The sequence below is a fragment of the Sphaeramia orbicularis genome, chromosome 3, assembly GCF_902148855.1.
Source record: "Sphaeramia orbicularis chromosome 3, fSphaOr1.1, whole genome shotgun sequence".
NCBI classification, from domain to species: Eukaryota; Metazoa; Chordata; class Actinopteri; order Kurtiformes; family Apogonidae; genus Sphaeramia; species Sphaeramia orbicularis.
The window spans coordinates 40298022-40314834 of NC_043959.1; the positions used below are offsets into that span (position 1 = coordinate 40298022).

Sequence of the window (16813 nt, forward strand, 5' to 3'; positions counted from 1 at the left end):
TTTATCACATCCATTTACATACTTGGCAGCTAGAGTAATGAATAAAATTTCTGTTTTTTAACCCTCCTCTTCATTCTTTTAGAATAAAACCAATTTAACTGCAGTGACTAAAAGTATGGTCTAATGTGAGAATAAGATTTTCGCAAATACAGTTATTTCAATAACGATGTGACAATGAAAGACATAAACAGAAAAATAGACCAAAAGTGTATGAAAATTAAATAATGTTAAAATCTCCACTGCCAAATTTAGCAGTGTACACCAACAAGAAAACAATATGACTGCAGAGAGACCACTTAGGAGACAAGAGCAACGTTTTTCAATTACACATTCATGATGTAAAACAAGTGGAGCTGCTTCCAAGTTCTACATTTGGCTTCAGAAAAACACTCCTAAGTTCATTAGAGCAGTGTTTCTCATGGGATGGGCATGGGATCACTCCTGGGTGTTTTTTTTCCCTTCAGGTTAGAACATGTAGCAGGCGGAAATAATGTTTCAGAGTTGGAGCACCCTGGACTCATTTTATGGATGTGCAACAAATAAATCTACTACCATGGTGATCTGTCACTAGACTAGACATAGAGTTTAGGTTTGGAGAATGGACAAGGATTTGACTCCAAAAGAAAAATGTGACATGTTTCTGTTTTTGCACAGTTTGTACAGTTTGCAATGTAAATGGGCTCACTTCAGCCACTGCTATTGTTAAAATGTTCATCTTTGTTACCAAAATTTGTTTGTTGTTCTAAAAAAAAACCCTAACTATTGTCATAGTTGTAAGATATTTGCACATTTCCTATTTTTATTTGGAAAAATACTGTCTCAGGGAGCAGTCTTGTTGAGTTTATTTGTATTATTCAAGCAAAAATCTAAGTTATTTTTAATTTAAACAACAAATTATTCAAGGAAAAGCAAAAAGTATTGGTATAATATTGATGTAGTAAAGCAAGAAGTTTACTTCGATGCCCTCAGGCTGGTGCTACCATGCACCTCAGAGAAGAACCAACAGATATTCCAAATCTTTCATTCCTTCAACTGTCACACTTTTAACTGACAGCAGTCATTTTAGTCATTTGTATGAGATTTTTTAATGTTAGCAGAACCAACAGGGTCTTTTAGTCTGCATTGGTATTTATTATTTATTGTTGATTATTTAATGTATTTATTTGTAGTTTCCTTCCAATGTTCTTGTGTTCGTATACTGATTCATGCTTGTCACATTGCACTTTGAATGTTGACTGATGTCTGTGCTAAGCTGCAAATGAATTGCCTGTATGGAATAAATAGTTTTCTGAAGCTGAATCTGAATGTTTCTTTCAATAGAAGTTATAATTGCACCACTGTTACAGTGTTGTTGGGGTTGAGGGGAGCCTGGAGATTTTTCATCCTCCAAAGGGGGGTCGAGAGAAAAAGACTGAGAACCACTGCATTAGAGGCATCTAAGCCGATGCCAGGTGACTGGATCACTTACTCACACTGATGAGGGACTGGATGTCTCTCTGAATCAATGTTTTTCTGTCATTTATCTTCCATCTAATCTGTGATGTATTCTAGTTCATGGAAGGAATATCAATGTAGAGCAAATGGCCCAGAGTATTTCACCTTAAAAAATTACCTCCCAGACATGCCTCATCAAATGATAAACTGTTTGCAGTGCGTTATGTTATGGGGTGTGATACATTTCTCTGCTCAGATGTAGGACAGTAAAGCGTTTTTTTCCTGTTCTTCTGTGTTTTTTGATGAGATTCATCTACTTAGCATTAACCCCCTGATTACACCATTCAAAGGCATCCACAGTAAACCTCTAAAACAGTACACAGATTGAAATAACCCCTGCATTTATTCATTTAGACTAATTTGTAGGTTACATTCAAAGCAGATACTAAATATAGACTAACCATGCCTCTGGATCGAGGAGGATATAGATAAATCTAGACTAAAGACACATTAGAGCTGTGTGATATGTGATAGGTACCATGTAACATAAGGAAAACATTATAGTTTCTTATTGTATCCGGTCACTTATGACATTATGCTACAAATCACACTCTTTACAACAATATTTTTAATCATTTGGACCATGCTTCACTTCACTGACATTATTTTGCTGACTTACTGGACATACTTTAGATTGTGAGCCTTATTTTTCTGACATTCCATGTTTATATTTGTTTTTTTTTTTTAAATACACAAATACTAAAATCAGACCTGCATTAATATTCAGCTGCTAAAAGACTTTCACTACTGGATTTGATGTTTATAATTGTAGTCATATCATAAGTGTTTTAACTATTTAAAACTGTACATTTTGTTACATGTTTAATTGAAAACGAATGTCTGTATTGACCTTGACGGTGTCTGCCAATGGAAATAAAATCACTCAGTATATTATACTTGTTAAGTATGTATTTTAAGATGTAGAAAAGATCACTTCATATAATATATTTATTCACTGAAGTTTCATGGTATGTATTAGAGCTGAATGATCACAATTTAAGTCAGTGTTTTGGACAAATTATGATTTTAACTGATTATTTTCTTGCTACAGAACTGAAGACACAACATTTCTTTACTTGAACTCAATTTATATATATATATATAAATAAATTCAAAGTTGATTTATTACAAGAAGCAACAGGTTGTGTTTTTCACATTTGTTAGGGAAGAAATGTCTCCACAGGAAAAAACTCACATTTTTCACAACTTTAAAAAATTTACAAAAGCAAAACATTGTAAAGCAGAATTAACTCAATATATTGCCCAGCCCTAGTATGTATAATCTGAATAACAAATGACCTATATTTGTACCTGTATTGTAGATGTGTGAGCATTTTTCTTTTCTAAGGTGCAGTTCAATGTAGACAATGTAACTCCAATTTTTTAAATCTTTTTTTTTCTGCCACTTATAATGGGTGGAATTTCAAATCTCTACAAAAGCATCAATTTTGTTTCAATTTACTTCAGACTTGGCACATATATAGAGGCAATTGATATGCTGACATCAGCACACGCATAGATATGATGACATTAGCTGGATCAATGCCAAAATAAGCTACAATAAGTGCGAGGGGTGGGGATTGTTGCGCCTGGTACCACTTGTTTTCAAAGTTTTTACAACCTAAAACATTGTTTATGTCTGGACAAGAAACCAAAACATAGGAAAAAATACAGGATTTAGAGGATATCCATGTTAGTGTGTGCAGACGACGAAGATGCAATACAAGATCGAGACTCATGCATTCAAATGATAGACTGATTAAATCAATTTGTGAGATTATTGAAGATTTACACCTCTAGTGTATCGTTATTTGAATATTAATCAATCTTAAACCTTAAGGTACACTGAAAAAAAAAATAACTCATTTAATCTGCACCATCTACTCCTCCAACTTGTTCATCTTCATCATGTTGACACATTGCAGTGTCTTTTTCTCTCCTCACAACACATCTGAGACTCAGAGCTGCCTTTTATTTCAGTCGTATCACACACCTGCACATTTCATTTCATCATCTCCTGCATTTGGGTCCCATCATCTGCAGCCAACTGTTGTCTGATCTGCCCAATTTGGAAACCTCTAGAAAATTCTGGGCTCTGTTCTCAGTTTTTTGCAGGAACAAACAGCGCTGAAGGGACAACAGAAATAACCAAAAGCCTCCAAGGTCATGATGAAATTATCAACAGTGTCATCAGTGAATAGGGGAAAGACACGGAACATGGGGTATGAATGTGAGAAAGTGGTTTGGAGTTCTCATTTGTGTTTGTGTCTCTGCCGTGTATTACAGTTACTGCTTCCTCTTCTCTCATCCTTAAGATTTCAGTTCCATTACTCCCCCATGAAGTCATTTCATTGTAATAGCAGCAGTTGAAGGTGTAGGCTAATTGAACTAAATGGGAAGTGTGACCCTGTTGAGCTCCATGAGGACCCTTTATTCTAGGCCATATCTCTGAGGTGTGCAAAAAAGGACAGCAGCCATCCGTCCTCATTTTCTCACTGTCATGCTCTGGTAAAGGTTACTGTAAAGTCCTGTATTCAGATGAAAAACAATGCCTTCACTGGCGTTAATAGCTTTATAGATGTTTTGTGTAAAACAGAATTAATAAATCTCTCTAAATGCTGTGTTTACACATTATACTGCCTGCACATAAGTGGTGATGCTGTTGTGAGCAGCAGACAATTGATTAAGCTGATGATCCTATTTATGTTTCCATTTAGAGACAGTGTGTTTCATCAAGAGGCCCATTGTGAGAAATAATGGCATATTTCATAATTTCCCATGTTGGAAATAATAAAATATGTCAATAGAGAGGCAATTCGTCTCAATAGATCCGCCGCTCAAAATTACAGATTCTGTCCCTGCTGTGTGCTTTCAGTGACTAAAAGGATGGGATCAGCATATCTTGACAGCCAAACACTTTGAGTCATGACTGGGTGATGGAGCTGCTCACAACTCAAGACTGGAGAAGAACTGGCTGGAATTTAGGCAAAAAAAGTCAGTGGAAAAAAAACAATGCTTTGGTATTAAGAGTTGTCTGCATATGTGTGTATGCAAGGTTTTGTTGGATTGTCACAATAAAGAAACTTCAGCTGATTAATTACCATATTAATCATTGTAATTGTCTTTTTTCTGCTCGATGTATACCATTAGTAAAGTATACGCTTGACAATAGTACAGCTAATGTTACACCTACACATGAGCATTGGATCACATAAATAAAAGGTATTTATCTGTTCACAACAAAATGACGGGTACCAATAAAAGGGATCCACAGATCCAATACTCGTGTTGGATATCTGTCTGGTACTGACCCAAACATGTGTATCTGGTACTATGAAAATGGCTCCATCAATCAATCTGTTCAACAATAATTTTTATCATTATAAAATGTAATTATGTTGAAAATAAATAATTCAGTTACTTCACATATATGGATTTCATTCTGTTTCACATTAGGCAGCAGTGTATGAAGTGTAACTTTACCCTGTTCTGAGTCTGTCCTACTGCATGACTCGGAAAACGGATGCAAAGTCAGAGAGTTGACTGGAGGTGTTGAGTGTCTGAGTGTCCATGTGTGAGACAGGAGTAGTTCAGGCACAGGCTCAGTATGACAGAGAATCACAAGACGCTTATGCAGAACCATGAGGCAGTGAAAGGCAGAGGTAGACCGATATATTAGCTGGCCAATATATTGATTTTTTTTCAATATCGTGACGAGAGGTGATCGACACACACATCCAGAAAATGAAAGGTGTGCAGGATCCCAAAAAAATTTGATGAAAAAAATAAAGGAAGGTCCGCACATACTGTGAGCTCCTAAAGAATATATTAACCAACGTGACGTTTCGGGCCTCGGCCCTTCATCAGAGCATGCAGAGGATAATATGCAGAGGATAATATTATAATAAATGCCAATAAATCACTTCAAAAAGGTTAAATAGAGAGGAAAAATTCAATTTTGGAAATGACATAAAAGTAACACTGGGTCTTTATGGGTTAGTATCACTTAAAAATCAAGCTTACACATAAATGAATCATCGCAGTTTCTTCCATACAGTGAGACATATTGCTTATTAATTCAACGCTGGTATCAGATCAGTGGGTTTTCATCATTCAATACCAAAAGCTCAGGAATCTGTACTGGTATCAAAGCTGAAGAAGTCATATCAGTGCATTTCTAACCAATAGAAGTTAATTGCCTCAAGAAAAAGGTTACACAATAAGAAGACATCATTAAAAGAGTATGAGTCACATCTAAGACGGTGCAAAATGATGGGAGGAAATAGTGAAGTATGACGTTGCTGGTTGGTTCGACAAGATGTTTTTATGCAGGCGAATGGAGATGACTGTCACAATTACGCTAAACAGTTTCAATAACGCCAACTGCAGCACTACATGCATAAATGTATGGAGTTCTATGATAAAGAATTTCAGTCCCCATGCATATATCTTTTATTTTTCACAGAGATGATGAGGATAAGCAGGGAAAGACCTGAGACTGACACAAAATCTTTTCATCTGTCCCACGGGCACTGCTACTTTAAGTTGTTAGAAGTTGAAAGGCTTGCTCTGCCTGTGCCGTCAAATCCTAGAAATGAGCCTGTGGTGACGGTCGTCGTGTGCTGTCGCCTGTAATTCAGAAGCTGTGGAATCCCTTAGAATAAAAGCTCACAGTATGCAAATGACCAGGTGAGATGATGCATACGAGTACCATCCACGCATAAAGAGATGACGTAAAAGCACAAACACAAACAATCCTTCACTCGCTCACTTACAAACACACGGCCTGCTTACTAACCCTATGTCTTGCTTTCCTCCGTGTCAATAGAACAATTGATTTTCAAGACAAGTTTGAGAAATGCTTCTAACAAGTCTGTAGTGGACCCAGTGAGTGAGTGAGTGATTGACTGTCAGGCTGGTTTTGTGCTAAATAAATCAGTACTCCCACACTGCAACCCAGAACCATGAATAAACCTGAAGGAGGAACTAAAGACACAAATCTAAACAAAAGGAATAAGAGACGCACATTTACAAACTATAAAACAGCTCCACAATAAATTCCACTTTACTTGATGTTCTGCAACAGCAACACAAACCACCAGCTGAAAACTGATCGTAAAGTATAATCAGCACTTCTCTGCAACTGTGTCAACAAATAAAAACAGCAATGGACTAAGATTATGTGGAACCAATAAAGTATGGGCCTATTTTTATACGGCAAAATACACTTAAAGTACTCCCAGTCACTTTTGTTTTGGAGGTAAACAAGTCCAACATTCAGCTATGTGAGGATTCAAATTGTTGTACAATCTCAGCTGTCTTTAATGATGCAAAAGGATAGGACACAGTAGAAAAGACATACTGACAAAATGTGCCAAAATACACAACAACAAACTGCATTAGGCAGAGAGAAAGATTTATAAACCCCTGAAATGCATACTTTAAATATTTCAAGAAAGCCTGGATTATTTGGCTGTAGTTTAGCTAAATAAGTTAAAAAAAAAAAAGCTATATATTCCAAACTATAAACAGCAGTGGGAAGATATGTACCAGAGCACACTTATGACAACCAAAACCACCAACAAAGCAACACCATGTATCTACAGACTGTATCACTCACTGGATTCAGTATAAAGGTCATTCTTAACACACATCTGTATCATAGTATCATCAAGTTTTCTTTTTCAAACTAAAACCCATAGCTCGTTCTATTGACAGTCTAATGCCGCATTTCCACTACGTGATATCAGCTCGACTCGACTCGACTCGACTCAGCCTTTTTGCGTTTCCATTATGAAAAAGGGCCTGGAATCTGGTACCTAGTACTAGTTTTTTGGTATCACCTCAGGTCCAGAACCGCCGAGGTTCCAGGACTGGGGACCAGATACTAAATCGTGACATGTAAACACTGCAGACCACTGACTGGTAAGAGAGTTGTCTCTGTGACCCGCTGTTTTACAAAAAACAGATGCGGAAGTTTACAGTAAATATACCGGTAGGTTAAACCACATGATGACAGCCCACAAAACTACACCATGGTTTGTCGAGGAGGTTCAGGCGTAAAAATTCAGCGTGAGCTTGACGAGAGAACACGCAACGAGCGAGTTTATCAGCAACTCTGAGCAGACGACACGAAAGTAACACACCGCATCGCTATGACATCCAGGTACTGTAAAGTCAGTAGTATCCTTTAATGGAAACGGTCTCCAGGAATAGGACCTGGTACCCGAGTCGAGTCGAGCTAAGCCAAGTCGAGCCGGTTCCACATAGTGGAAACGTGGCAAAAGTAACACTGTGACTCATACTCTTCATGTGCTGCATCAGCTGATAGTTTACATTACAGCTCTGTTAGCTTAGCTCTGTTTATAGACAGAAAACAGCCACAGTAAAACCACAAAGAAAACAGAGGTGCTGTTTCTGTACGGTTTGTGTTGTCAGTAGATGCACTAAAGATCTGCTCAGAATTGTCCGAAGAAGGTCAGAACTAGGGCTGCACGATACTGGAAAAAACTGACATTGCGATTTTTTTTAACCCTGCGATATATATTGCGATGTGAAAAAATACTCAGGGGGATATAATAGCTGTGAGGCGCCAACATAAATGGTCAAACAAATTAGTTGTGTTACTGCTCATTGTGGCGACAGGTGCAAGGCACTATGGACACAGAACACGTGTTTTAATATCATCCTTCTTGTAGCCGAAATAATTCCAGATAACTGATGTTGCTTTTCTTCTTGGCGCCAAGTCTTTGTTTTCGGTGATTTTCTCTTGTTCATTACTCATTTTTCAATGTTGTTACCAGCGACTCACTCCATGTGCAGGGGTGTGGTCTGCTTCGGCAAACTGATTAAGAATATTTGTGATTGGTGGATCGCTGCGCGCAGTGTGTGTCAGGTACCCAGGTTGACATTAGATGACAACACTTTGAGTTCATTTGCCTCCTACATTGCAGAATCTGCGATGTGACTATTGCACACATGTACATTCCAATGACGATACTCAAACGATATATTGTGCAGCTCTAGTCAACAAATGGTGATCATCAAAGATAATAACATCACATTACAACTTTATATCTTCATTGGCCTCATAATCAAACTCACCCATGTAGAAAAAACGTTGTGATTTCAGCTCCAAACTCTGTTCTTTTCATTTAGAGCTGTGTTTAGTGGTGAAAACAACTATAGTATTCTAGATTTGCTTTCACTTTGTCACTTTCTTTGACCCTAAAAGGTGTTTCTCGGTGTTAGTTTTCCTCATAATGGGAGATGGACAGAGTGTCTCACTACTCCCTCTAGTGGTCACATAAATATGTCAGACTGTCATGTGGATATACTCAGTTCATATCTCTACAGTCCAGTAGAGAGGCATATTGGGCATAACTTCAGAGCTCTTTATTCTAAACACTCTAATAACATTTTTAGATAATTTTTCACTATCTGAAAGTAAAAATACTACATATTGACCCTTTAACCCAAAAAGACCCAAACATCCACCATCTACTGATCTAAACTGTTGATCCACTAATCCTATCAATACATGTAAATAACTGGTGTAAAATGCAGTTTGTCATCTTTTCATGGTCATCAGATATGACACATTTAGACGTTCAGAGGCTCCGTAGTGAACGTGGAAACACCGTCATCTTCTACAACATTGATTCACCAGTAAAACCCATGGAGTTGGATCAATGACAGTGGATGGAGACACTTGGTTTATGTTCAGTTAATGCTATATTTTACTGAAAAAGTCACCTTTTCTTCATTTTTTTCTGTTTTGATACAATAACCTTTGACTTTACTATGAGCTTTTATGAACATCTTCATGATTAGTCAATTAAACATAGGAAAATAGATGATTTTCACTAGCAAAATCCAAAATTCTGTGCATAATATTATAATAAACGGTAATAAATCACTTAGGAAATTTTAAATGGAGATAAAAAAAACGTTTGGGAACTGCCACAAAGGTCACACTGGGTCCTTAAGGGTTAAGGCAATTGTGTATTTTATAGTTGTAGTGATATAGTATAGAAATAGTTTTTGCTGCCTTACATACGATGGAATTTATAAAATGGTTTACATTTGGAAAATTCAAGTTCAAATTCTTGTTGCAATCCAGGGTCAGTTTCCAAACCTCTTAGACACCTTAGAGTTGGCTGTTTAATTGAGCCAAATTAGAGCAGCAAATCTTAGGATGTCAAACATTTAACCTCCCCTGGTTGTAAACCAAAACCCCTGGATCCTCTGCCTGTCTTCTGCAGCCAAGAGGATCCAAAATCCTCTTCCTGGGCCAATCGTTCAAGATCAGATTATCCAGATTAATTTCATAAGGCTTTCAATTCACTGAATGCATGAAGCAGCTGAAATCGTAGCTGCTTGTACATAGATTTTTAGATTTGATTTTGCGCCTTCTTTTGGATATGGTCCCAGAATCCTGAATTTGCGACGCAACGCACACACACAAGCACAAGAAGACATGAGGGAAAACCCGCACATTTAGTGTCTATGACGAAAATCTAATCTGTGCATGATGACAGACAGACAGACAGACAGACAGACAGACAGACAGAGGCCTGGCCATTGACACACTCAATATTAACAAGTATGAATGAGTTAAGGTTGATGGCATCCCCCAGCGGTCCCCATAGGAGAGTGTTTCTGTGTGTTTTTTGCAGCAGATGTGAATGAGAGCTGAGAAAGACAGAAAGGGGGGTGGGGGGGGGGGGCATCATCTTTTACCTGGTCACCACCCCGTATGTGTCACTAACACGTCCTCTACAACAAGGTGATGTGAGAACCAGTGAATGTTGCTCCCCACTGACCTGGATGGTGCAGGTGTACTCGGAATCGTCCAGCAGCCTCACAGTGCAGTTGCATTCCCGGTCCAGACTCCTGATGCTGCTACTCATCAGTCGGCTCAGCATCTTCTCGATCCTCTGCGCACGGGACCAGGGAGAAGGACACACAGCAGCGCGCGGACATATAAGTTTATTCTCTGTGGCGTTAATGACGTGCGTGTTCCCCGGACGCGCACCTGCTGGTCAGCGGCGGAGACAGTGTGGAGCGGCGGCGGCGGTGGTGCATCGTTCGGTGTGTGTGTGTGTCTGTGTGTCTATATGTGTGTGTGTGTGTGTGTGTGTGTGTGTGTGTGTGCGAGCCCAGACTGGTCGAGATAACACGCGCTGCGTTTCTTCAGTCAGCCACGAGTGGAAATAGTGCTACTGCTGCTGCTCTCTGTGGTCCGGTTAAACTGTCAGCCCCTCACCACACCACACCTCCACCACCCCCCCACACCCCCACCCCTCCTCGTCCTCTGGCCGTTGCCATGCCGCTTTCAATGCCGTGGGGCGGGATGACTGTGAATGGCGCGCGCGTCAGCCAACAGAGCAGTGACTGGGATGATGCTTTCACAGAGAGGATGAAAACAGAGCTAAATTCCGATAGGCTGGTAAACGTCGTGACTATTGCCACATGGTCGGGAATAACAATAAACCAGTCAATGCAGCATATGCGGAGCGAAAAGAAATTACAAGAGTTTTTATTGCTTAAAACACAAAAGCGCGTGACAGGCCACTTTGGACTTATCATGAAATATATGCATGTTATTGTTGGTGTACCTGCTGTCAGCCTGGATACGTTTAATGTATTAGATGCAGATGCTAAAACTGAGCATGCTCACCGCTTTTGAAAAGTTAAATCCTAGTCGCTGGAATTTTCTCATTTACCATTCTGTACTTTATGGTGATTTTTCCGACAGAACTTGAAAGCAGCGTCAGATTTTAACATTCCTACTTTCTCCACAGGTTGCCATCCGGGGTGTGTTCAACACTGCAGGCAAAAACAGCCTAAATCTGACTTTTTGGCCCATATGTGATGAATATTGGATATTTATGACAGTCTGAACAGTTCAAATCTGATTATTAACAGCCTATTATATTACTTTTTAAATCAGACACAAACCACTTCCATATGCGGTCCTAAAAACTGGATAGGCCCATATATTTGATGTTTTGTAATGTGAATTTAGTCAGAGAGGTCAAAACCCCTTTTCAACCGCAGGAACTTTAACTTTGCCCAGGATTTTGAAATACCTTGGTGTGTTTCCACAGAAATTACCCAAGTACAAAACTTTCCCTGAAAACATTTCCTTGTACACAGCAAATATGGGAGTGTTAAAATTTCAAGGACAGTGTTAAATAGAGAGTGTTGGTGTTGTATTAACACCACATTGCTATAAAATAACATTGCCTGTGTTGCCTTTGACAAATAATTGTTGTCAAGTCAGAGTGTTTATAACATTGATGTTAAATTGAACCCTAATTGATCAAGCCACGCCCTCACTTAAGTGTTCCACATCCACATCAGAATGAGCAAGGTCACACTGACTCATGATGTTTCAAATGGCTGCTTCAAGAACAGGCAATCTGGTTGATTGCGCCTTCAACCACATTGGTGGAAGAGATTAAACTCACCTGTGGAGCCTGATTGCCCTGGAAAATTTAAAGTAAGTAACTGTGACTGAAGGGAAGGATTGAGAATTTCTAAGGATCTAAGAATAGAGCTACAGGTTATCACTGCTTGACTTTACAAGGGGAGAAAATAATCACAAAGCTTTGAAACACTGGAAAGTACTGTGTGGTGTTACGTTCTAATGATGAAGAGTATTGAACCAACTAAAACTGGGTGTTAATCTTTTAACTTTTTCAGAAGTGTTACCTTGACACTGTGTAGTGTGGACACATATAGACACTCTGAGAGTGTTAATTTCAACACTGTTTGCATTAAATCAACATTGGCATTTTTGCAGTATAGGAGGGTAAGGCTTTTGAGATTCCCCAGAATTCTTGAGGGGTGGGGCTGTGTGCTGATTGGTGGAACACACTTGCAGCGTTCTGCACTTATGCAGAGCCACAGAGAGCCCTTACCTATGACATGCCCTGATCAGGAGCTCACTGCTTCTTGACATAGAATTAGCAATAGCTTCATAACTACAGCAAGTAGGTTTATGAAATGAGTGCAGGAAAAATAAAACTACTTACAGACATCATATGCCATTATGAAATGTTAATAAATTTCTAATAGAATAAAATAAGTGGCAAAGTGGACCCATATTTCTACCCACAGTAAATAACACTAATTAGCACATTACCTCAGCTGACAAACTGAACCAAACACTACCAGGTTCAGCAAAACAACCAAAATAAAACCCACTGATAACCATATTTGTACTAACATTACATTACCTTAGAAAATCCATAATTTGTAGTTCTAGTGGTTAAATTTCAACAGCTGGCAAAGTCAAGCTAGCTAACTAACTATCGAACTACAGCTGAAAATGGAATATAACGGTTGTATAAGATACTAATTTATACAAACGCGAACAATTACCAAAGGAAACAGAATTTACAACATAAATGCAATACAGGAAATACACTTGATAATTTGAATGATGACAATATCTTATTAACTGGAATTGCTAGATCAGCGGCAATAGAAATGAATGTGTTCTGAAGCTACCATACTCAATATCTGGAACTACCGGTGCCTCCGTAACCCAGAAGTAGGTCCATATTTCATCTGCCTTTTTTCCAATGGGGGTCTATGGAAGTATCACCACTCTGTTTTCTCTGCCACTCTGCACTCATGTTCACCCATGATGTTTAAGTCAGAGTGGAGCTGAAAACTTCTTTATGCCATTTCTACAAGCTTCACTTCATTTGTATTTTGATCATTTGGAAAACGAAGCAAAGGAAGAGAAACTATGAAAAGTGGAAAGCCAAATATGCTCTGTTGAGCATACTGATTCACTCCTACAAATGCATTGCAATAATCTGTCTGTCCATCCAAATATGCTCTGGATAACAAACCTGGACCTAGTCAAGCATATGCGGAATACTTGCATATCACTCGCTTATCCATATTGTTGTGATAGTGTTTATTATATAGTTACATAGGTAGAGGTTTCTGTTATTTGTATTAACAGTTGCAGAAGTAGTATATTCATAGTTAGTACTTGTATTTGGAGTAGTAGTATTAACAGGTATGGGCATTTGTTGTAGCTATTGGTAATTATACTAGCACCGGCTGTTCTACTTTTTAACAGTTCATCCATGCTGTGCATCCATGTGTTTCCCCCTACTCCCCCCTTCTCCCCCAATCTCTCTCTCTCTCTCTTTTTCTTTTTCTCTTCCTTTACCCTCTCTCTGTAACCCCAACTGGTCAAGGCAGACCACCATCCTCCAGGAGTCGGGGTCTGCTCCAGGTTTCTGCCTGTTTAAAGGAAGTTGTTCCTCATCACTGTCACCAAGTACTTGCTCCTGAAGGATTCTGTTGGTTTCTGTAAATTGGCTTGAGAATCTGGTTCTGACCAGCTCTATATGTGAAGTGTCATGAGATAACTTTTGTTATGATTTAGCGCTATATGAATAAAATTTGATTAACTGATTGACTGAATATGCTCAAAAGAAATTCAGCAGGACTTTAAGTTGGTGTCTCAACATGGCTGAGCCTGATTTGAATACATTTCCAGGAACTTTGAGTAAACCATACAAATAACCAGGAATTATTTTACTGTTGCAAATAAATTCTTCTATAATTTCTGTGTGGAGTTTGCATGTTCTCCCCGTGTCGGTGTGGGTTCTCTCCGGGTACTCCGGCTTCCTCCCACAATCCAAAGACATGCACTGATAGGTTAACTGGTTCATCTAAATTGCCCATAGGTGTGAATGTGAGAGTGATTGTTTGCCTCTATATGTTCAGCCCTGCGATGAACTGGCGAAATGTCCAGGGTGTACCCCACCTTCGCCCTTAAGTAGCTGGGATAGGCTCCAAGTGACCCCCGTGACTCTAGTGAGGATAAAGCGGGTTCAGAAAATGAATGAATGAATGAATGAATGAATGAATTCTTGGAGATAAAAGTTCCTGGGAATGTTGGTGGAAAAGGGGCTTATGTTGGATTTCATCCATGTATGTTTACTAAGCGTCTACAGATGTGCACACACTTAGCAAAATATCTTTTTCCCACCATGCACCAAGGTCTTGGAATAATCTCTAAAAATGTCTTGAACAAAAAACACTTGTATCCATTAATGATTTTCAGAGTATCACAAAGATTGCAGTGAGGAATTTGAGTTTATGGAAGTTGCGCTTTGTGTGGTCAAGAAGTGCATTGCAGTGTCATGGAAATCTGATTGTCCCCTTCTTATTGACAGGTGGATTTTTGAGATGAACAGTTGCACTAAAAAAATCACTTATTGCAGTGTTTTTCAACCTTGGGGTCGGGACCCCATGTGGGGTCACCTGGAATTCAAATGGGGTTGCCTGGAATTTCTAGTAACTGATTATGTTATGGAAATGTTCAACTGATAACCCACACACAAAGAGGAGGAGAGAAAGTTAGAGTTAAAATAAATAAATGCATTTATTGAGAAGTCAATCACAGAGAAACTCTGTAAGTGAAGTCTGATTAAACAAGCGAAAACTAAAGATTATATAGAACCAAATCCAACCCCCTCAAACTATGATGTCATTCCTTACGTACATCGTACCACCCCATACTACTCCTTCTCTGCTCCGTGAAGAGGTCATGATGACCTCTTCACTCTAACCTTGCTTGGATCATATCTGGAGTGCAGGCGCCATCCTCTATCTACACATTCAGACATTTAGGTGTTTGGGTTTTAACTCAAGGCAAGAAAGAACTCCATTCCTGGGTCGGGGGTGTTACAGAGTGGTAAACATCACACATAATGAATAATGACTCAGCATTAAAAGAAGATGTACTAACAGTATAAAATATAAAGAGTATAACATAAAGAGTATAAAATATAAAAAGTAAATTTTTCCACCACAATTAAAAAAACCATCTTACTAAAAAAAAAATATATGGTGAGTTGACAGAGACAATCCCAATCCATAAAAGACATGACAAACTGTGAAGCTGAAGCTGAAGCACTGTGGTACTGTTTATCTTTCAAATGTTCATTGTGGTCAGTTTCAGATGCTGCAGCTCTTTATAATTCATAGTTTGAGTTCTTGTTTGTTCAGTATTAATTGTCAGCCTTGTAAATACAAGCTGGACTGACTGTACATATCCTGACCAAGGAAAATAAAATTCTCATTTTGTGCAGTAATCTTCTCAACCTGGTTTTTCTGCCTCCGTCCATAATAATATACATTATATAGACTAAATGTCATCTAAAATTAACGTTTATTTGCAACATAGTATAGCAAACTATTACATGATCAAAAACAAATTTTAGCAAAAAAAAAAAAAAAGTCTACGTTTTGAATGTCTGAGGTCGCCAGAAATTTGTGATGTTAAAATGGGGTCACAAGCCAAAAAAGGTTGGAAACCACTGACTTATTGTCTCAGGAAACAATATAGCACCTTCTTGAAAATTTGGCAGCCACATTTAGACCATATTGGTACATCTCTTACAGCAAGTACTTAATGTAGTTATCTGTACTGACCCTGTGCACTGACTGTTTTTTTTTTTTTTTTTTAATATTATTAGTATGTTTTGTTTGTACTCATTGTATAAAAAAAACCCTGAAAATAAAATATTAAAAAAAAAAAGATTGCAGTGATGGAGGAATATTATTGTTTTTACCTTGACCAAGTTTTCCTAGCAAAAGAGATTTCTGATGTCAGTGGGACTTCCTGGTTAAATAAATAAATAAATAAATAAGTTTGCTAAACATGAAGGATATAAATACAAGTTTAAGAAAAAACATAACACAGATCTTACTTTACTTAATCATGTAATTTCAAATGTAGTGCGCAGACATATTAACATTTTTCTTCTTTTTGAGTGATCAAAAAGCTGCCCGTCTGCCGTGACATTGTTCCACAATGCCGTGACCCGGATTCGAACCGGGGTTGCTGCGGCCACAACGCAGAGTACTAACCACTATACGATCACGGCGAGCTACGACAGGCAGATGTATATAACCAAAACATAAGCACAGGTGATGAACAGCATGTGACTAAGGTGAGTTGTCTGTATTTTTCTGTTGGTTTTCAGGTTCAGGAATGAGCGATGGTCAAGTACAAATGAAAGAAAACCGAGTACTTTCATTGAACAAGCAGCTCCAATCTGCAGAATAGCTTTAAGCCATGTTTGTTAAAACTTTACATAAACCTGACAGTGGCTGGATCATTTGCACTTTTTATTTTTAACACCCTCTCTCATATATAGACAGTTATTACTAAAGCAAAAATGAAGTCGTATTTGTAATTTAACATATATTTAATAAACTTGTTAACTATGCCGTCAGAGTATTGTCAGTTCTGTAGTGACATCTAGTGGACTAA

The 16813-nt window shown here is 38.4% G+C and overlaps 1 protein-coding gene and 1 non-coding gene across 2 annotated transcripts in view; both read right to left on the minus strand.

The window, feature by feature from the left end:
* frmd5b (FERM domain containing 5b) overlaps positions 1-10825 on the minus strand; it is a 98821-nt gene extending 87996 nt beyond the window's left edge. Inside the window, exon 1 of the mRNA XM_030129641.1 lies at positions 10320-10825. Within this exon, the coding sequence (XP_029985501.1) occupies positions 10320-10421 (102 nt within the window). The 5' untranslated portion in view covers positions 10422-10825. The remainder of the gene's footprint in view (positions 1-10319) is intronic.
* A 5527-nt stretch (positions 10826-16352) lies between these two features.
* On the minus strand, positions 16353-16424 carry trnah-gug (transfer RNA histidin (anticodon GUG)). Its single transcript has one exon. It is a non-coding gene; the product is annotated as a tRNA-His (tRNA).
* Between the last annotated feature and the right edge of the window lie 389 nt (positions 16425-16813).